Source organism: Oncorhynchus nerka, linkage group LG25 (genome assembly GCF_034236695.1).
Source record: "Oncorhynchus nerka isolate Pitt River linkage group LG25, Oner_Uvic_2.0, whole genome shotgun sequence".
Classification (NCBI taxonomy): Eukaryota; Metazoa; Chordata; class Actinopteri; order Salmoniformes; family Salmonidae; genus Oncorhynchus; species Oncorhynchus nerka.
Window position 1 is genome coordinate 47,778,068 of NC_088420.1, and position 23,002 is coordinate 47,801,069.

The 23,002-nt window shown below is 42.9% G+C and overlaps 2 protein-coding genes across 4 annotated transcripts in view; one reads left to right on the top strand and one right to left on the bottom strand.

Annotated features, from left to right (window-relative positions):
* Window positions 1-7: 7 nt before the first annotated feature.
* Window positions 8-13,908, bottom strand: slc25a18 (solute carrier family 25 member 18). Of its 3 annotated transcripts, XM_029634678.2 has the most exons (11): window positions 13,483-13,908; window positions 13,128-13,319; window positions 12,016-12,329; window positions 11,621-11,743; window positions 10,537-10,592; window positions 10,152-10,242; window positions 6,926-7,041; window positions 6,634-6,817; window positions 4,396-4,568; window positions 1,223-1,298; window positions 8-1,131 (listed from the first exon to the last, which is right to left on the bottom strand). In XM_029634678.2, the coding sequence occupies exons 3-11, from the start codon at window positions 12,033-12,035 to the stop codon at window positions 990-992; spliced, it is 981 nt and encodes a 326-aa protein (XP_029490538.1). In that variant the 5' UTR covers window positions 12,036-12,329; window positions 13,128-13,319; window positions 13,483-13,908; the 3' UTR covers window positions 8-989. The 3 variants fall into 3 exon arrangements, with proteins under 3 accessions (XP_029490538.1, XP_029490539.1, XP_029490537.1); XM_029634679.2 differs by lacking the exon at window positions 13,128-13,319 and having other exon boundaries at window positions 12,016-12,302; XM_029634677.2 differs by lacking the exon at window positions 13,128-13,319.
* Window positions 13,909-21,132: 7,224 nt separating this feature from the next.
* The window catches only part of LOC115109595 (chromatin remodeling regulator CECR2), a 62,284-nt gene continuing 60,414 nt past the window's right edge, over window positions 21,133-23,002 (top strand). Inside the window, 1 exon segment of the mRNA XM_029634680.2 lies at window positions 21,133-21,429. Coding sequence (XP_029490540.2) covers window positions 21,310-21,429 — 120 coding nt within the window. The 5' untranslated portion in view covers window positions 21,133-21,309.

A 23,002-nucleotide genomic window follows, 5' to 3' on the forward strand; every position in this document is an offset into this window, starting at 1 on the left:
GACTCCATCAGCAAAATAAGGCTTTATTTTTTATAATTTTTATTGTGTGAACTGACGTGTCATTCATAGAAGCATTAAAAAAGTTAAGCTAACAGTAATACAGCTAGACAAGGTTTGCTTCCGAGCCTCAGAGTTGTGGTGAACAGGAAGGTAAGGCCTCAGAGTGCAGGCCCAGCAGTCTAAACTGTAGGAGAGGAGCCTGGCTGTTCAGCAGGTTACAGTACAGAGATAGGATTAAAGCATTAACAACTGACCCTATACAGTTAACTGGCAGTGCTTGACACAGGACGAGTCCAAGATTACAACTCTGGACTCACGGATGGGAAAGCAACTCACTGAGCTAATGTGGAGGTTAAGTCCTTTTTCATAAAACAAAACAAAAAGGATATCTCTCTGTGAAAGGTCAACCATTTACTTTGAAATGCGGGCCAAGTTCTAGTTTAGACTTCTCATCAAACATGGCAATGTAGTCAACATTATAAAACATTCATAAAAAGATTTGATAGTTTGAAATCAAATTTCAAGAGGGTTTTGTCACTCAAATAACACAATAGCTTGGCAACTTCCTTAGTGATGGCAAACTCAAGGACCCTTCTGCATAAGAACCATGGAGAGTTAGCTCTCAAGTTGAAAGTACAACCCTAAGACACCAACCTGGCTGAGACACACCTCCAGATTAGTCACATACATATACACTCAGAAGCCTATTTAACCTATAGAACCCTGCTTACACATTTTAGAAATCTAGACAAACATAATTAGTGTGCAATGTTGTTTCCCATGTTAGCAGATAGAGCCTCCCCATCATCCTTCACTCTCTTCCTCATCATTTGGTTAACTGATTGTGACCTCTCTCTTTCGGTCTTTCTCTCGCTCTCTCCATGTACTCAGTGCTCATACAGTTAGGGCTACACTCCTCTCTCCCGCCATTCACTTTCACTGGTGAATGAAGCAGTATGTTCTATACTGTAAAGGGTCACATTCTGCTGCTATTCCAGTAGCCCTAGCAACTGCTCTCCTACGCCCAGAAAGTAGACCCCCTGTGCGATGCCAAAGAGAGGGGCAATGACCAGAGCGCGACATGTCGCCCCTTTGAGGAATGTTGCTGGGCCCTCTTTACTCCAGATCCGCCTATGGAAAGGTGAGAAACCTGCTGTCAGTGAAAGGTTTACACATACACATTGGAGCAGCAAACGTGTGGGTTTTCCGGTGCATGCCTTACCGTGTGCAGTCAACAATGCCACGGTATGTGTCCTCCCCCTCCCCCTTCTGCAAGGTCTGTATACGAGTCTTTATGACTGCCAACAAACACACACACACACACACACACACACAGACATCAATGTCAACTCAACTACCCTTTATAAAGTACAGACAATGTGGGTATCATTGTGCTCTGGGATTCTTGAGTTATTGATAATACCGTAGTTCATTCCACTGCACTTGGGGTATCTTTTAATTGTAATCCCCTAAGTAAATGCAATAGCCTCTGCAACCCCAACCCAACACAGGACTCAGACCTTACAAACTGTCCCTGTTCGATATCTGCAGTGGCAAGAAAAAGTATGTGAACCCTTTGGAATTACCTGGATTTCTGCATAAATTGGTCATCAAATTTGATCTGATCTTCATCTAAGTCACAACAATAGACAAACACAGTCTGCTTAAACTACTAATACACAAACAATTATACGTTTTCATGTTTTTATTGAACACCGTGTAAACATTCACAGTGTAATAACTGGTTGACCCGCCTTTGGCAGCAATAAACTCAACCAAACATTTTCTGTAGTTGCGGATCAGACCTGCACAACGGTCAGGAGGAATTTTGGACCATTCATCTTTACAAAACTGTTTCAGTTCAGCAATATACACTGCTCAAAAAAAAGGGAACACTTAAACAACACAATGTAACTCCAAGTCAATCACACTTCTGTGAAATTAAACTGTCCACTTAGGAAGCAACACTGATTGACAACAAATTTCACATGCTGTTGTGCAAATGGAATAGACAACAGGTGGAAATTATAGGCAATTAGCAAGACACGCCCAATAAAGGAGTGGTTCTGCAGGTGGGGACCACAGATCAGTTCTCAGTTCCTATGCTTCCTGGCTGTTGTTTTGGTCACTTTTGAATGCTGGCGGTGCTTTCACTCTAGTGGTAGCATGAGACGGAGTCTACAACCCACACAAGTGGCTCAGGTAGTGCAGCTCATCCAGGATGGCACATCAATGCGAGCTGTGGCAAGAAGGTTTGCTGTGTCTGTCAGCGTAGTGTCCAGAGCATGGAGGCGCTACCAGGAGACAGGCCAGTACATCAGGAGACGTGGAGGAGGCCGTAAGAGGGCAACAACCCAGCAGCAGGACCGCTACCTCCACCTTTGTGCAAGGAGTAGCACTGCCAGAGCCCTGCAAAATGACCTCCAGCAGGCCAAAAATGTGCATGTGTCTGCTCAAACGGTCAGAAACAGACTCCATGAGGGTGGTATGAGGGCCCGACGTCCACAGGTGGGGGTTTTGCTTACAGCCCAACACCGTGCAGGACGTTTTTCATTTGCCAGAGAACACCAAGATTGGCCACTGGCGCCCTGTGTTCTTCACAGATGAAAGCAGGTTCACACTGAGCACATGTGACAGTCTGGAGACGCCGTGGAGAACGTTCTGCTGCCTGCAACATCCTCCAGCATGACCGGTTTGGCGGTGGGTCAGTCATGGTGTTTCTTTGGGGGGCCGCACAGCCCTCCATGTGCTCGCCAGAGGTAGCCTGACTGCCATTAGGTACCGAGATGAGATCCTCAGACCCCTTGTGAGACCATATGCTGGTGCGGTTGGCCCTGGGTTCCTCCTAATGCAAGACCTCATGTGGCTGGAGTGTGTCAGCAGTTCCTGCAAGAGGAAGGCATTGATGCTATGGACTGGCCTGCCTGTTCCCTAGACCTGAATCCAATTGAGCACATCTGGGACATCATGTCTCACTCCATCCACCAACGCCACGTTGCACCACAGACTGTCCAGGAGTTGGTGGATGCTTTAGTCCAGGTTTGGGAGGAGATCCCTCAGGAGACCATCCGCCACCTCTTCAGGAGTATGCCCAGGCGTTGTAGGGAGGTCATACAGGCACGTGGAGGCCACACACACGACTGAGCCTCATTTTGACTTGTTTTAAGGACATTACATCAAAGTTGGATCAGCCTGTAGTGTGGTTTTCCACTTTAATTTTGAGTGTGACTCCAAATCCAGACCTCCATGGGTTGATAAATTTGATTTCCATTGATAATTTTTGTGTGGTTTTGTTGTCAGCACATTCAACTATGTAAAGAAAAAAGTATTTAATAAGAATATTTAATTAATTCAGATCTAGGATGTGTTATTTTAGTGTTCCCTTTATTTTTTTTAGCAGTGTACTTAGGATGTCTGGTGTGAACCGCTCTCGAGGTCATGCCACAGCATTTTAAATCGGGTTGAGGTCAGGACTCTGACTGAGCCACTCCAGAAGGCTTATTTTCTTCTGTTGAAGACATTCGGTTGTTGATTTACTTCTGTGTTTTGGGTCGTTGTCCTGTTGCATCACCCAACTTCTGTTGAGCTTCAATTGGAGGACAGATAGCCTTACATTCTCCTACAAAATATCTTGATAAACTTGGGAATTCATTTTTCCGTCGATGATAGCAAACTGTCCAGGCCCGAGGCAGCAAAGCAGCCCCAAACCATGATGCTCCCTCCACCATACTTTAAAGCTGGGATGAGGTTTTGATGTCGGTGTGCTGTGCCTTTTTTTCTCCACACATAGTGTTGTGTGTTCCTCACAAACAACTCCACTTTAGTTTAAACTGTCCACACATAGAGTAGCAACAGTGCTGAACTTTCAATTTGTATTACCGTGGACTGATGAACATCAAGGCTTTTAGAGATACTTTTGTAACCCTTTCCAACTTTATGCAAGTCAACAATTCTTAATCTTAGGTTTCTGAGATCTCTTTTATTCGAGGAATGGTTCACATTAGGTAATGCTTCTTGTGAATAGCAAACTCAAATTTAGTGTGTGTTCACATACTTTTTCCAACCTACACTGTGAATGTTTAAATGATGTATTCAATATAGACAAGAAAAATACAATAATTTGTGTGTTATTAGTTTAAGCACACTGTGTTTGTCTTGTGACTAAGATGAAGATCAGATCAAATTTTCTGAATAATTTCTGCAGAAATCCAGGTAATTCCAAGGGTTCACAAAAGTCTTGCCACTGTACATAAGGATTAGATGGTCTTATTGTGTGCATTACAACATGTACTGCGACTGAATAACGTGTACGTTACTGAATGACACTGAGAATACAGAGGTTTATATCTGCTTTATGGGGCTCCCCCAGCCCTTCCCTGCCTCTGTCTCTCTCACCGTCCAGTGGTGTGACAGCTACAGCTGCCACTGATCCGGCTGTGCAGCCTGCCGTGAAGGACTGCAGGAAGGGGGCCCGCTCCTGCAGGTCTCCATGGCTACTCGGCCCTCCTCGGCCCAGCGCGTTCAGGTTGGCGAACATCGGGAAGTAGATCATAGAGAAAGGGACGTCCCTGGAAAATGAAAAATAACAGAGGTATGGCTCAGTCCACAGGAGGATTAACACTGCAAGAACCTATTGATTTGCAGTACCAGTCAACATTTTGGACACACCTACTAATTCCATGATTTTTCTTTATTTTGACTATTTTCTACGTTGTAGAATAATAGTGAAGACATCAAAACTATGAAATAACACATATGGAATCATGAAGTAACCAAAAGTGTTAAATCAAAATATATTTTATATTTGAGAATCTTCAAAATAGCCACCATTTGCCTAGATGACAGCTTTGCACACTCTTGGCATTCCTCAACCAGCTTCATGAGGTAGTCACCTGGAATGCATTTAAATTCACAGGTGTGCCTTGTTAAAAGTTAGTTTGTGGAATTTTTTTCCTTCTTAAATGCGTTTGAGCCAATCAGCCAGTGTTGTGACAAGGTAGGAGGGGTATACAGAAGATAGCCCTATTTGGTAAAAGACCAAGTCCATAGTATGGCAAGAACAGCTCAAATAAGCAAAGAGAAACAACAGTCCATCATTACATTAAGACATGAAGGTCAGTCAATGTGGAACATTTTAAGAGCTTTGAAAGGTTCTTCAAGTGCATTCGCAAAAACCATCAAGCGCTATGATGAAACTGACTCATGAGGACCGCTGCAGATGACAAGTTCATTAGAGTTAACTGCACCTCAGGTTGCAGCCCAAATAAATGCTTCACAGAGTTCAAGTAACAGACACATCAACATCAATTGTTCAGAGGAGAATGCGTGAATTAGGCTTTCATGGTTGAATTGCTGCAAAGAAACCACTACTAAAGGACACCAATAAGAAGAAGAGAGTTGCTTGGGCAAAGAAACACAAGCAATGGACATTAGACCGGTAGAAATCTGTCCTTTGGTCTGATGAGTCCAACTTTTAGATTTTTGGTTCCAACCCAGTGTCTTTCTGAGACGCAGAATAGGTGAACAGATGATCTCCGCATGTGTGGTTCCCACCGTGAAGCATGGTGGAGGAGGTGTAATGGTGCTTTGCTGGTGGCACTGTCAGTGATTTATTTAGAATTCAAGGCACACTTAACCAGCATGGCTACCACAGCATTCTGCAGCGATACACCATCCCATCTGGTTTGCACTTAGTGGGACTATCATTTTTTTCCCAACAGGACAATGACCCAAAAAACACCTCCAGGCTGTGTAAGAGCTATTTGACCAAGGAGAGTGATGGAGTGCTGCATCAGATGACCTGGCCTCCACAATCACCCGACCTCAACCCAATTGAGATGGTTTGGGATGAGTTGGACTGCAGAGTGAAGGAAAAACAGCCAACAAGTGCTCAGCATATGTGGGAACTCCTTCAAGACTGTTGGAAAAGCATTCATCATGAAGCTCATTGAGAGAATGCCAAGAGTGTGCAAAGCTGTCTTCAAGGCAAATGGTGGCTACTTTGAAGAATCTAAAATATATTTTGATTTGTTTAACAACTTTTTGGTTACTACATGATTCCATATGTGTTATTTCATAGTTTTGATGTCTTCACTTTTATTCTACAATGTAGAAAATAGTACAAAATTTTAAAAAAAAACCTTGAATGAGTAAGTGTGTCCAAACTTTTGACTGGTACTGTATTTTGGGCTTGATAAGCCAGTGTGCCAGTCAGACCCGAGATACATTCTATGTACAGTGCTTAGTGTAAGAGACAACTTATTTCCAAAAAAGGTCAAATGTTGAACAGAGGGATGCGGTATGTGGTGTACGTAAATGAGGTAGCCTTCACCAGAAGTAAATCTGAAAGTCTTTGCCATGAACTAATCACCAGTAATGAGACAATGAGACAAATCAGGCCTGACAGTGAGTCTAGCAGGTTACCTCAGTTCAGGATTACTCAGAACTGAGCAACAGAAACATGTTTGTGTGCATGTGTGTTTGTGTGTGCTTGGCACACAGGGAGTGAATGAGTCAGTGAGTGAGTGCATGTGTGTGTTTGACACACACACACAGTTTGTCTAATATCATCAATTCAGTGTTTGACTTTGTATGCTGTTGCCTATGTGGATTTGAGAGAAACAGAGAGATGACCTCATCAATGTGGCTCCTGCTCCCCGGTAGAGGCCAGGCAGGCCACGTGTTTTCAGTAGCTCCAGGGTGATACGGATGGCAGTGGTCCGTGGTGGTGGGGCTGGCTGGGCTGTAGGGGGGGCCACTAATGACGGCGCTGGACCAGGAGCTGCAGTGGGTGCTTGGACCACTCTGGTTATGGCAGCTGTCACACACACACCACATCAGTGTAAAAAAACTTCAGCAGCAGAGTCATTATCACTGCCTAGCACAGACAGCTGTGGCCTAAGGACAAATGGTTCACACAACTCACCCAACCTTCCTGCGTCTTGCAACTGGATCTTGAGCATCTCCATGGGTGTGGTCACTATCACCTGACACGTCCCCGCCCCACATCCTGCCAGTATCTCCCCCCATAGGGGCAACTTCCTGTGGGACAAAATGACAGGGTTAGCAGGGTAATAAATAACACAAAGCAATGGCACCACCATTCTGATAAATAGACACAGTGCACTGCAGGAATAGCACCTTCGATCGTCTGACTTTATTACATTAATGTTATGTTAACTAAGGATTATCCACCTGATGACCTTTTTGCATGAATACAGTTGAAGTTGGAAGTTTACATACACTTAGGTTGGAGTCATTAAAAATAGTTTTTTCAACCACTCTTGGAAGTTGGTTAGGACATCTAATTTTTCCAACAATTGTTTACAGACAGATTATTTCACTTCTAATTCACTGTATCACAATTCCAGTGGGTCAAAAGTTTACATACGCTAAATTGACTGTGCCTTTAAAAAGCTGGGAAAATTCCAGAAAATTATGTCATGGCTTTAGAAGCTTCTGATAGGCTAATTGACATCATTTTAGTCAATTGGAGGTGTACCTGTGGATGTATTTCAAGGCCTACCTTCAAACTCAGTGCCTCTTTGCTTGACATCATGGGAAAATCAAAAGAAATCAGTCAATACATCAGAAAAAATATTGTAGACCTCCACAAGTCTGGTTCATCCTTGGGAGCAATTTCCAAATGCCTGAAGGTACCACGTGCATCTGTACAAACAATAGTACGCAAGTATAAACACCATGGGACCACGCAGCCGTCATACCGCTCAGGAAGGAGACACATTCTGTCTCCTAAAGATGAACGTACTTTGGAGCGAAAAGTGCAAATCAATCCCAGAACAACAGCAAAGGACCTTGTGAAGATGCTGGAGGAAACGGGTACAAAGGTATCTATATCCACAGTAAAACGAGTCCTGTATCGACATAACCTGAAAGGCCGCTCAGCAAGGAAGAAGCCACTGCTCCAAAACCGCCATAAAAAAAGCCAGACTATAGTTTGCAACTGCACGTGGGAACAAAGATTATACTTTTTGGAAAAATGTCCTCTGGTCTGATGAAACAAAATCGCCATAATGGCCATAAAGACCATCGGAAAAAGGGGGAGGCTTGCAAGCCAAAGAACACCATCCCAACCATGAAGCACGGGGGTGGCAGCATCATGTTATGGGGGTGCTTTTCTGCAGGAGGGACTGGTGCACTTCACAAAATAGATGGCCTCATGAGGGAGGAAAATTATGTGGATATATTGAAGCAACATCTCAAGACATCAGCTTGGTTGCAAATGGGTCTTCCAAATGGACAATGACCCCAAGCATACTTCCAAATTTGTGGCAAAATGGCTTAAGGACAAGTCAAGGTATTGGAGTGGCTAACACAAAGCCCTGACCTCAATCCTATAGAAAATGTGTGGTCAGAACTGAAAAAGAGTGTGCGAGCAAGGAGGCCTAAACCTGACTCAGTTACACCAGCTCTGTCAGGAGGAATGGGCCAAAATTCACCCAACTTACTGTGGGAAGCATGTGGAAGGCTACCCTAAATGTTTGACCCAAGTTAAGCAATTTGAAGGCAATGCTACCAAATACTAAATAGTGTATGTAAACTTCTGACCCACTGGGAAAGTGATGAAAGAAATAAAAGCTGAAATAAATCATTCTCTCTACTATTATTCTGACATATCACATTCTTAAAATAAAGTGGTGATCCTAAGACAGGACATTTTTACTAGTATTAAATGTCAGGAATTGTGAAAAACTGAGTTTAAATGTGGTGTAAGGTGTGTGTAAACTTCCGACTTCAACTGTAAGTACTTTAAGGCAGAGGTTCTCAAGGTGGGGTCCAATGCAGCTGTTTTTAACTCAATATAAAATTGTTTCTGGGTAACAATTAAGTACCTTACTGTGATTGTTTTCAATTAAAGTTGCGCTATGCAGAAATCACTCCGCCATTTCCTGGTTGCTAAAACTCTAGTAATTCGCCTAATTTCAGTTTGTGACAAAATAAGCTAGTATAGTGTGGAGAATCATTGTACCATCTAAACCGCTGTGAAATATATTTTCATAACCAAAAATATTGTTGTTACAGCTGCTTGAAGCTTGTGTACAAAACTGAAAGTAAAAGACACAAAAACAAGAGCATAGAAAAAGCATACATAGAATATACAGTATCTACCGCTTCTTAGAGTTGCTTTCAAGTAGAATGATAGATCTATAACTCACATTTCTGTGTGAATTTGGTTGGGTTGCCCACAAATGTACATATTGCCACTTTCAAATGGTCAAAGAGCAATTTCACACACAATAATTTTGCTAGGACTGTCTGGGTGTGGTCTGAATGGGGAGGGGGAAACTGAAAATGAGCTGTTATTGGCATAGAGGTTTGGGATTCTCTTTCTTATTGGTCTATTAACTAATTGAGTTCACCAGGCAGGCCAAAACTCCATCCCTTCAAAACAGGCTGAAATTACAGGCAGCTCTTACACTTAAAGGGCATTATCGTCGATTTCCCAGTATTATTCCAACCTCATAGTGTGGAAATGTATATAAAACACAGGAAAATCACGTTTTTGACTGCACTGGGCCTGACAACAGATGAAACAAAGTTTGGCCAAGGGATTCGTGGAATAAGTTTAGAGGGTGTAATACAATAGAATGTAATATTATTCATCTACAATTTATGTTCTTAATCCTGGGCAACATGGGTCTGTGAGGAATATTGGTATCCACAGTACTCCACCAATTATCAATTCTGTTTTCCTCACCCAATTTTTTGTTCATAAATGCATTGTATTTCTTTTGCTTTAAAAATGCATCGTTTTCCCTCTGCCTCAAGGAAAAATATGTACAAATTGCAGGATATTACCTTTAAAGCTGCAACCCCAAAACATCTCTCTGCCACATGACAAAATCTGTAGAATCGCAGGAAATCAGCTTGAACTGCAACATTTTCTCTCTGATGCCAAGAGGTGTGCCTTTTATAAAATGTTCCTTCCCAGGGCCCAAAACTCTGTTCCTCCTGGCGACGCACTGCCGAAGTCATATTAAAACTCCTTATATGCTGATTATGAGGGGGTCCCTGATGAAATTGCTATCACAAAAGGGGTCCCCGACCCCAAAAAGTGTTTCAGTTTAAGTATCTTTCAGTTGAATTGTGAAAAAGGTGTAGGTACTGTTCTAGGACTAAATGTGAGTTACCCATCCTTGGAGAGTTTTTGTCTGAAGATATCATTTGCTGCCAGTTTGATGGCTTTCTCTGGTGTGACAAGAGTGAGATTCACTACTGCACCTGGGGGGGGGGGGGGGGGGGGTAATGGAGTATAGCAACACAAACTACAGTTAACGTCATACACAAAACCTTCCCCTGCGCTGCACTTCCATATGATTAGCTCTAGGTTAGTTACTAACTGTAAGTGCTTGATTGGTAGGCCGTCATTGTAAATAAGAATTTGTTCTTAACTGACTTGCCTTGTTAAATAAAAAAAGTACAATACAAGGTTTACTGCAGTTATGTCAATTTAGGCAGTGTTAGCTAAACTCAAAACACAGAATTGTACATTACATGAATCCAGGGAAATAGTACCTCTATACATCCCAAAGTAGCCTTCCATCTTAACGGTCTTCGTCAAACAGTCCAGCCTTCACATAAAAAGGAGAAATATTAAAGTAAAATCAGTTTGGGTGAACTTTCTGAAGAATTCCATCCTTGAAATTCATGATTTATTTTAGAACATTGATAACTGATGCTTATTGACCATGCATAAACAATGAACACCTGAATGTTATGTAAATGTTGAGTGGCTTCACTGCAAGTAGATTGTATGTTTTAATATTTAATAATAATAAAACAAATTAAATGAATACCATGTATGTAATTTGCATTTCCTTACAATACATTGTCTTGACAATCTTAACAGAAACCCTACATAGTTGAATGTTGGTTGTTTGGTATCACTTAAACACAGCTACACACTACAAACACAAACATAATTGATGGACACTTTCCTTTAATTGGTTCACATTGTGATTTTACATTGATGTGATCAACTTCATGAGCAGCTACTAGATTGTTACTTAATTAAAAGACCATGTGTAGTCAGGATGCCAAAGGATCACTCCTGTGCCAACCAGTAACTCACTGGGCCAACATTCTGTCTTCACCAAGGTAAATATAGGCACAATGCCCACTCAACCCTGTTGCTATAGCACTGTCTTATCTGTACAGATGTATAGAGCTAGATAGCTGTCTGTACTAGACAACCAGTAGAGCCAAGAATGTCAAGAAGTAATACCATTGAGCTAGGAATAAGCTTTTTTCCCTATCGGATTTATTGTGAAAGCCACTCTGTAAATATAGCGCTCACCAATACACCACCAAATAATTGTTTTGAATGCAGATGTGCAAAAACACATTTGACCCAATCTGCCCTCATGGACAGCTTAGTCGGATTACTTGTACACAATTACTGTGTGTATGAGTCAAACAGAACTATTCTCTCTTTCTTCCAATTCAATAAACTGTATTCATCCCACAAGGGAAAACTCCCTCTTTCAAAAGGAGCGTCTCCCCGTCTCAAAGACCTCAAATCCCTGGTGCGAGTCAGGACAGGAAGTGTCTCAAGTCCCTTGTGTGGATAAAATAAAAGAGGAGCCAAGGCAGTACTCACATCCCGGTGTAGACTCGGGCACCCTGCTGGTTCTGTAGGCGGGTCTTAGCCAGATCAATAGGAAACACACAGGTCACACCCACCAGCCCTGCCACGCCCCCATTAATCAGCTTAGCAGGTAGGCTGCGGAGATGGAAACCACAAAACACAAGCACACACACCCACGCAAGCCGACAGAGGGAAACATATCCATGCAAAACACCCAGACAAAGAGGAACAGATGCATACATGCATACATACATGCATACATACATACATACACGGAAAGACACAGACATAAACACTTGATAAATGCACAATGTTAACATAGGGAAAAACAAAATGTTTTCTCCTTTCACTCTATTGTTAGATTGAATCCTCAAGGTTCTAGGTGAAGAGATATTGTAATTGTGTACCTAACTTTCTGCTCGGCCATCCTGGCTGTCACTGGGCTCCAGGCCCACGTCAGTTTCCTTCCTCCTCCTCCGATCGGCACACCTGCTCAGCCCCAAGGTGTCACCACTACCGTACCCTTACCGGCCCACCTGACTCCAGCACAAATGCAGCTTGCCGCCTCTATGGTATCAATGTGGTGTCTGTTCTTCCACAGTGGGGAACCATTGGGGTTCCTCTCCGCTATAATGTGGCACCCACCACCTGAACTTAACTGGTGTCCTCTGGCCAGTCTTCCTGCTCTGCTGTGCTACACAGGAATACAAGTGGTTCCTGTCTGTTCCAAAAGAGCAAGGCCACACCAATTACATGGGTCAGGTTACCTTTTCCCATACCTCAGTATCATACAGAGGTCCTTTTATCTCTGTGTTAACTCTCTGAACTGCAGTGACAACTCTTTATAGCAATAGGGTATTGCAGAAATGTAATGTCCACAAACTGAATCAGAATCCTGAAGCCCATCCTGGTTATTAATTGAAGCCCATCCTGGTCATTCATTACCAGGGTCCCAGATCTGTTTGCGCCATCATGCCACTCCTTGTCATGTTGGCATTGGACAAGGAGGTGAAGGTTAGCACAAACACGTCTGTTACCCAGGCAGGTCAGTCATAATACTGAGGCAGAATTTCCTGGGTCTCCCACATGTCTTAAGTCTCTCTAATCTTATTGCTAAAAGGGATAAGACTATTTGATCTACATAGGAGGGCAGAACTGAAATATTTATTTTTGCCGTGTACGAAAACTTGTAACATTGGTTTGACAACTTTTTTTCTGCCAACAATGATTGTCAGAAGCTGGCCTGTACAACATTATTATAGATAATATTACCCAAGATGTAAAATTGACATCAGGTGTTCCCACCTCAAAAATTACCCTCTTCTCCTGTGTCCCCTTACCCTTTCTTAATTTTTTCTCTCTCCTTACTTCCTTCTCTCAGCTCCCTAATTAATCTCCCTCTTAATCTCCCCCACCTCCATTCCCCTTCAGTCTATTTTTACCTCAGTAAACCTTCCCTCTATCCTCGCTTCTCTCTTCCTAGTAAAATACAATCAATTCACCTTTCTCCATCTCTCACCTTTCTGTTGATTTCTCCTCAGTTCTTATCTTTCACCACAACCATCCTCCTCTTTTGAACCGTTCCTCTTGATCCCTCTCTTACTACAGCTCTGTACTTGCATTTCTAGTGCCCAATCACATTCTGCACATGCCTTTCACTGAGCCTCTCTGTGAAACTTTCTTTCAGCTCCGCTCCTTTCACACTAGTCCCCTGCCAAAACACAGACAAGAGCGTCTACCCCACGCCAACCTCAAACCCAAAAGCCCCAACTTCTTCAAACTGCACCAGATCATCGAGCTCAGACAACATAGCTTGTTTTAAGTCTGACATTTTTCATATTTTTTCATAAGAAATATAGTAATGGGGAACTTACCCCTCTCAGTGCATCCCACAAGCAGGATCAAGCTGTCCACTTTTCTTTCGCTTCAACAATGTGTGCAGCAATGGTATTCAAGCGAGAGCGATCTGAGAGACCTAGTCGCCACTCAGGGGCCGTTGCACAAACACCAGCATTGTCCTCCTGCCTAAGTCCCTCCCTCTTGTGGTGACTCACTGTGACACAGCCCAGGCAACACAGCTCTGCACTAACGCAACACGACATAAACTCTGCAAAGCTACAGAAACTGAACTCCCCACTCACATACCATGCTGACTGTGCAAAAATATTGCTATTATAATCCACAAAAACCTGAGCTGCAATACAAAGGCACTTTATGTATGAGAGAGCCTATTCAGTAGCAGCACAAGCATGGCATAATACCGCAGAGACCCAATATGAGCCACAACTGAAAGAGACACTGATATTTAAAATTCAATTAAAACAACAAAAACATTTAACAAAAGCATTTCAAAAATAATTGTAAGAATAATATATAACTGAAACAATCAATGGAATAACAGCAACTCACAGCATTACAGCTCCACCCTGTCTTGCCCCAACTGATTTATATAAGTATGGATTTTAGTATTCATTTATGTTCGTGAGAAAACAACTTCTGACATTGAAAATTAGTCTCATCAACTGGCAAATACTTGCATTCCAAAAGTAAATGGCGCTTTTCGATGGATGTTTCTCATTTGGGTTACAATCTGTTGTCACGTTAGAGTACAAAGACAAACGTAAAAAAAGGGCATAAATTACAAGAGAGAAAAACACAAGCTGGTAGAACATTTTTTCTTATCTTTTGGAGTGGTACACAAGTCAGAGAGTCTGTGGAAACAGGTGGGAGCTTCATGTTATACATTCTGCATGCAGACTGCAGAGACAGACTGGACTAAATTGTCAATTACCATAACAAGACAGTGGTTGCAACCCCTGTTATTGCCTATCTACAACTTTATGTTTACATTTGTTATTATCGCATTATCGAGCGTGTTTATTTTCTTCCACAATGACAAGGTCGTTGTAAGAGTGGAAGCATTATGGATGGTCTTTTTGTGGAGGAGAGGACTTGTCTTCTCTGAGCTGGCCCTTGAGCCTTTCAGAAAGCACCAATGAGAGAGTAGCTCTCACACCAGTGTGTTGCAGTGGGTAAATGTGGCCCCAGACTGCCTGGTGTCAGGTTACAAACACTGGACACCCCTTAACTCCTGGTAAAGAGGATTTCACCGTTTTCATAGAGTAGACTGTGATTATGTAATGTATTCGTATTCCAGAGATCCTTTGTTTGGCCATATTGAGTAAGTGAGTTCTGGCTCAAATACTGCACAAGTACATCCAGAGGAACAGTAGACAAAGTCATCACTGACAATGTCATGGGTATGATATTGATGACCAACCTGGGGTTGTATGCATGATCCATACCTTTCCTATTGCCTCAGTTTCATCAATCAACGTCCTATAAGGTTACACATACAGACAGTACTCAGAATAGCCCAACTATAGTGTACTTACACAATTTTGTCCCTTGCAGCTAGAGTGCTTACACAATCAACTGGAATTCAACGCAAACTACATGATGACAAAGATCATGCTCATTGAGGTGACTCATTATTTGTAATCATGCATGGTCTTTTAATCTTAAAACAATGGTCAGTCTATATTAGGACAAAGCTAGTGAGCTGCATGACATGGTATTGGATAGTCATTTTGAGGCACATAGATGGCATGTTGTTGATCCCCTCTGAGAGTTGTGACTGGATGTTCTGAAAGAGCCTGGATCATTGAACAAAGTCCACGTTCTAAAATGAGTAGGCTACCTAAGCTCGACCACAGCCACACAGGACAACAGGCAGTCAGGATCTGTCTGTCTCCTAGCAACATGGCAGCACTGAAGGGGCATAGAGGCTCCCAGGGGACCTAAGCCCATCACACCATTGACAGCACTGTGAAAGCTGTCCACCACCTAGCCCGGAGGTGACTTCTCAATCAACCCCAGCCCTAATCAAATTCAATTCAAAATCAAAATGTATTGGTCGCGTACACAGATTTGCTGGTGTTATAGCAGGTGCAGCAAAATGATTGTGTTTCTAACTCCAACGATGCAGTAGAATGTCTCACAAATACAATACAAATAATAAACAAAAATCCTTATTGATGTCACTTGTGAAATCCACTACAATCAGTGTCGATTAAGGGGAGGAGACAGGTTAAAGAAAGAAAGATCTTTAAGCCTTGAGACAATTGGTAGGTGCCAGGCGCACCGGTTTGTGTCAAGAACTACAACGCTGCTGGGTTTTTCACGCTCAACTGTTTCTTGTGTGTATCAAGAATGACCCACCACCCAAAGGCCATCCAGCCAACTTGACACAACTGTGGGAAGCTTTGGCATCAAACTGGGCCAGCATCCCTGTGGAACGCTTTCGACACCTTTTAGAGTCCATGGCCTGACGAATTGAGGCTGTTCTGAGGGTAAAAGAAGTGGTGGTGCATCTGAATATTAGGAAGGTGTTCCTAATTTTTGGTATACCCAGTGTACATACACCATGAGTAAACAACAATATATAAACAGAATATGAGGTTGTCAGCGTTCAATTACTCTACAGTATACACAGTGCATTCGGAAAGTATTCACACCCCTTGACTTTTTCCACATTTTGTTACATTACAGCCTTAATCTAAAATGTTTTAAATCGTTTTTTCCCCCTCATCAATCTACACACAATACCCCATAATGACAAAGCAAACACAGGTTTTACAAATAAAAAAACTGATATCACATTTACATAAGTATTCAGACCCTTTACTCAGTACTTTGTTGAAGCACCTTTGGCAGCTATTACAGCCTTGAGTCTTCTTGGGTGTGACACAGAAGCTTGGCACGCCTGTATTTGAAGAGTTACTCCCATTCTCTGCAGATCCTCTCAAGCTCTGTCAGGTTGGATGGAGAGTGTCGCTGCACAGCTATTTCAGGTCTCTCCAGAGATGTTAGATCGGGTTCAAGTCCGGGCTCTAGCTGGGCCACTCAAGGACATTCAGAGACCTGTCCTGAAGCCACTTCTGCGTTGTCTTGGCTGTGTGCTTAGGGTCATTGTCTGTTGGAAGGTGAACCTTCACCCCAGGCGGAGTTCCTGAGCGGTCTGGAGCAGGTTTTCATCAAGGATCGCTCTATACTTTGCTCCATTCATCTTTACCTCGATCCAGACTACTCTCCCAATCCCTGCCGCTGAAAAACATCTCCACAGCATAATGGTGCCACCACCATGCTTCACCATAGGGATGGTGCCAGGTTTTCTCCAGATGTGACACTTGGAATTCAGGCCAAAGAGTTCAATATTGGTTTCATCAGACCAGAAAATCTTGTTTCCCATGGTCTGAGGGTCCTTTAGTTGCCTTTTGACAAACTCCAAGCGGGCTGTCATGTACCTTTTACTGAGCAGTGGCTTCTGTCTGACCATTCTTCCATAAAGGCCTGATTGGTGGATTGCTGCAAAGATGGTTGTCATTCTGGAAGGTTCTCCCATCTCCACAGAGGGACTCTGGAGCTCTGCCAGAGTGACCACCGGGTTTTTAGGTCACCTCCTTGAACAAGGCCATTCTCCCCCGATTGCTCAGTTTGGCCGGGCGGCCAGCTCTTGGAAGAGTCTTGGTGGTTCCAAACTTGTTCCTTTTAATAATGATGGAGGCCACTGTGTTCTTGGGGACCTTCAATGCTGCAGACATTTTTTGGTACCCTTCCCCAGATCTGTGCCTCGACACAATCCTGTCTCAGAGCTTTACGGACAATTCCTTAGACCTCATGGCTTGGTTTTTGCTCTGACATGCACTGCCAACTGTGGGACCTTATATAGACAGGTGTGTGCCTTTCCAAATCATGTCCATAAATTCATTCAATCCATTTTAGAATAAGGCTGTAACATAACAAAATGTGGAAGAAGTCAAGGGGTTTGAATCCTTTCCGAAAGGCACTGTACATAATGCATTAGTCTCAAGGTGCAGGACAGAGTACCGAGCAGGTAGCTGGCTGGTGATGGCTGTTCAACAGTCTGATGGCCTGGAGATAAGAGATGTTTTTAAGTCTTTCTGTCCCGGCTTTGACTTTTTAATTTTAAAAATGTTATTTTATTTATTATTATTTTTTACATTGAGGGAGAGGTTATTATCCTGGCACCACTCGCCAGGGCTCTAACCTCCTGCCTGTAGGCTGTCTCGTTGTGGATGGTAATCAGGCCTTCCACTGTTGTGTCATCAGCAAACTCTATGATTGAGTTGGAGTCGTGCGTAGCCACGCAGTCATGAGTGAATGGGGTCTGAGCACACACCTCTGGGGAGCTTCCGTGTAGAGGATCAGTGTGGTGGAGGTGTTGTTGCCTACTCTCACCACAGAGGAAGTCTAGGACACAATTTCACAGGAAGGAGTTCAGACCCAGGGCCCTGAGCTTAGTGACAAGCTTGGAGGGAACTATGGTGTTGAAAGCAGAGCTGTAGTTGATGAACAGCATTGTCACATAGGTATTCCTCTTGTCCAGGTTGGATAGGTTGGTGTGCAATGCAACAGCGTTTGCATTGTATGTGGATCTGTTGGGACGGTATGCAAATTGTAATGGGTCTAGGATGTCGGGCAAGGTGGAGGGGATATGGTCCTTGACTAGCCTCTCAAAACACTTCATTGTGGCATAGGTGAGTGCTACGGGGCAATAGTAATTTAGTTCAGTTACTTCATCTTGTTTGGATACAGGAACAATGGTGGATATTTTGAAGCAAGTGGGGTCAGACTGGAATAGAGAGAGGTTGAATATGTCCGTAAACACCCCAGCCAGCTGGTCTACGCATGCACTGAGGACATGGCTTGGTATTCCATCCGGGATGGCAGCCTTGTGAGGGTTAACACATTTGAAAGTCCTACTCACAGCGGCTACAGAGATTGAGAGCCACAGTCCTTGTGAGCAGCGGGGGCACATGACGCAGCTCTGTGTTGTTTTCCTCAAAGCGGGCAGAGAGCGTGTTAAGTTTGTCTGGGAGTGAGGCTTCGGTGTCCGCAATGTGGCTGGTTTTCCCTTTATAAGCCGTGATTGTCAGAAGTCCCTGCCCAGTGACGCGAGCTTACCAGATGCCTTCTTGCTTGCATCAAGGCAACCAACACTGAACAATGCATGAGAGCACCAGCTGTTCCAGACAACTGTGTGATTACATAGTCCCTGTGCCCAAGAACGTCATGGTAACCTGCCTCACATCATGAAGTGCTTTGAAAGGCTGCATCAACTCCATCATCCCAGAAACCCACTACAATTCGCATACGGCCCCAACAGATCCACAGATTACGCAATCTCCATTGCACTCCACACTAGCCTTTCCTACCTGGACAAAAGGAACACCTACATGAGAAGTCTGTTTGTTGACTCCAGCTCAGCGTTCAACACCATTGCGTCCTCAAAGCTCATTACTAAGCTAAGGAGCCTGTGACTAAACACCTCCCTCTGCAACTGGATCCTGGACTTCCTGACAGGCCGCCACCAGGTGGTAAGGGTAGGCAACAACACATCTGCAGCGCTGGGGACCCTCAGGGGTGGGCGCTTCATCCCCCCATGTACTCCCTGTTCACCCACAACCACGTGGCGACACATGACTCCAACACCATCATTATGTTTGCTGATGATCACCGACAACGATGAGACAGCCTACAGGGAGAAGGTCAGTGACCTGTGAGTGTTGTGCCAGGACAACAACCTCTCCGTCCATGTGAGCAAGACAAAAGAGCTGATCGTGGACTATAAGAAAAAGGGGGCCGAGCACGCACCCATTCACATCGACAAGGCTGTAGTGGAGCGGGTTGAGAGCTTCAAGTTCCTTGGCGTCCACATCACTGACCAACTATCATGGTCCAAACACACCAAGACAGTCGCAAAGAGGGCACGACAACACCTATTCCCCCCTCAGGAGACTGAAAATATTTGGCATGGGTCCTCAGATCCTCAAAAAGTTCTACAGCTGCACCATCGAGAATGTCCTGACTGGATGCATCACCACTTGGTATGGCAACTGCTCTGTATTTGACAGCAAGGAGCTACAGAGGGTAGTGCTTATGGCCCAGTACATCCCTGGGTTTCCTGACATCCAGGACCTTTATACCAGGCATTGTTACAAGGGCCAAAAAATGTTCATAGACTCCAGCCACACTAGTCATAGATCTCTCTGCTATCGCATGGCAAGGAGTACCCGAGTGCCAAGTCTAGGTCCAAAAGGCTACTTAACAGCTTCTACCCCCAAGCCATTAGACTGCTAAGCAGTTAATCAAAATGGCTATACTATTTCCATTGACCGCTTTTTTTAGCTGCTGCTACTTGCTGTGTATTATCTATGCAGTCACTTTACCCCTACCTACATGCACATATTACCTCAACTAACCTGTACCCCGCACATTGACAGGGTAATGTTTATTGCTATTTTATTGTGTTACTTTATTATTATTTTTTTTATTATCTGCATTGTTGGTTAAGGGCTTTTAAGTACGCATTTCGCGGTAAGGCTACGACTGTTGTATTCGCGCATGTGACAAATACATTTTTGTTTTATTTTACATGCCTCTTGAGTCATTCAATTGCGACTCCACTTTGTTCCTCTAATGTTTTTGCCTCATTGATTGAATATAATAGAATATAGCTAGGTTAAATCGAAGGGCAGTTTCCATTTGTTATTGAATATGACAATATGGAAAATGTTAAACAGATGGTTGTAGTCTGAAAATTGCAGTATTGACCTTTGTCTTCAATCCATTGTAAAGTTGTGTAGCCTACTTATAAATGGTGAATTATGCTATGTTATTTTGGTAGTCCATTAAGATAGCCGTCCTATAATGGCAGTTCAGAGAGACAAAATGACAGCGTCTCAGGCCAGTGGTCACTCACCTCCTGATCAGTGCACACTTCTCTCCTTTAGGCTACATGCGCTTTCCCCTTCCTGCGATGGGGGGAGCCACCGCTTTAGATTCTAAACGTACTTACTCTCCATTGAAGGAGACTGCCGTTACAAAACAAATGTATTCAAAACCTTTTCTTCACTATTCTAGCTAACAAATCTACACTTACTGTGCTTTTATATAAACTGCCATTTGAAATATGAAGGCTAATTACTGGCCTATAATAGGAGTTGAATAAGGAGATTATTACCTAATTCATCATAACTGGACCAGGGAGGACAAAACAAAAGAAAAGCAACATCCAAAATACTGTCCAATGATCAAATAAATGTAAGTCCATGTACATGCACCTGCCACTTTGCTTCAACTCTTGAAAACGCGCAACAGAAGAAGCACTCACAATATTTATGCAGATACCGTACTTTTGAAAGACCATTCTGAAATCAGTAGCATACCCTTTAAATAGGGACTGGTCTATCAAGTCGAGGTGGTGGTGGATGTCTGCTGAAGATAGCATAAACAAAACAAATAACCCAGATAATCAAATGTTAGTACCAATATATATTAATTTAAGTAGAATTGCAAGTAAACAAATATGTTGATGGGTATTATAAATGCTTGGTGGATTTTTGTATATTTTAATACGCTGCGTAAGTAACAGAACACCCCTCCTTGCGCCGAGGTGGTAGCACCACCCCATCTGTTCAGCTCTTGTGAAATTCTGATTGAAACAGATTGTAATTTGCTAGCTAGCACTCTCCGGACCGGGTTGTAATGGCAACTGACTGGATGGAACATCAACAGCAACTTTTGTAATTTATTTGAAGGAAGTTTCAATTAAGGAGGTTTTACACAAACCTTGAGGAAATTATTTCTAATGTGAGAAACAAATTTTCGGTCCGAAAATGTCCCAGGGATGTACAATTTCTGTGGAAGAGATCCAGTCTTGGTGGGAAGTCCCCGCCATAGCCCACTTCTGTTCGCTGTTCAGGACTGCATTCAACCTACCAGACTTTGAAATTGAGGTAAAGAAGTTCTGGAAAATACATTTAGAATTTTGGGAGACTTTTTTTTCTATTTTTTTGACTGCAATTACAATTAACTTAATTTTTGCCTCGTAGAATGCGTTTGTAGGGTAGTTGAAAAGTACCAACAGTTAACGTTATAGCTCATCTTACTATTCAGAACTTCTGTTTACCTACTGTAGCTAGCCAAGTTAGCTAACGTTACTGACTAGCTAGTTAGCAAGTGCCTACAGTAGCTAGCTAAGTCAGAATGTTTGAAAACTCGTTATTAAGTCCCAGTTGAAATAAACGTGAACGTTGTATTTCATGGTATGTAAATGCTGTTACTTTGTATAACAAGCCATGTAACGTTAGCGACACCAATGGTTGTATTTTGATAACAGCATTAAATAGCTAACCTTTGGTTCTTGCCAGCCGAAACAAAACCATGTGGTGGGATCCATTTGTTTTCATTTGGTGAAATCGAACGTTTCGCTCGTGTTTATGGCCATCCGTAGTAAATCGCACGTCTATGTCCAAACGTTAACCAAGTAATAGATTAAAACAAATGTATATTATATCACCGTGAAATAGCTCGAAGTTATAGCTATTTGTAACGTGTAATTTATTAAGACGAGAGCCATAACTATTATCTTTAGCGAATACTCAACGCAATAAATCACATGCACGTGAATAAAGGGTACTGTTACTTGCAGGTTGTATCTTACTCGCTTTTGATCCACTGTTGCCATGTTTTTATCAAATAGTCAAGTTCATGACGAGAGTTTCGAGTTTATTGTCTAGCAAGCCATCTGGCTTGGGTAGCATTTGACATTCTGCCATTGTTTTATTATCTCATGTTTTGACGTTAGAATGATGAAGCCGTGGTTCAAAATTCTTGTTTTCTATGAAGCAAACAGAAATGCATGTCGAGCGTCGGCGTTCATTAGTCGGTCATTTCGCGCGTTACTTTACTATGTGGGAATAATTTAACGTATTACACTTCTGTTACATAATTAAACTTTATCGGTTTCTAGCAATTCCAACAGTGGTTTCGTTTGTCGTTTGCTGCTCCATAATGATCACTGCTTGGCTGATTTAGTATGCAATAATGGGGATTGTTTGATCCATCGAAAAATGATGGGACTTGAAGTAAATTTGTAAGGTCAACAGCCCCCATTACCCATCCACCCCCACCCCTCTCGGGAGTGAAAATCACACGCAGGCATCGCTTTGTTATTGGATAGGGAGGGAAGCATCACCTCTAGTTTGTAGGAAAGTTGATATTATCTGTTAAAACTGTTAACAGGATATATATGAATGCATGTGAATATAAAACACAATATTGCAGCAATCGGCGAGTGATATTATGATACAAACGCCCCGATTCTGTAGAACTCCGTTTTGCACAATTGGGACTTACGCTGTGCGCGTCTTGCAGCCACTGCGAGCGATAGACTATCTATCTTTAACCGCATCACTAGGCACAGATCATTTGTGCTGCCTTGCCTGCATCCAATGTAGCTGATTTCGAGGAACATCTTATTTGACGGATCGTGTAAATCATAGACGCATATCAATAACTACATCTATG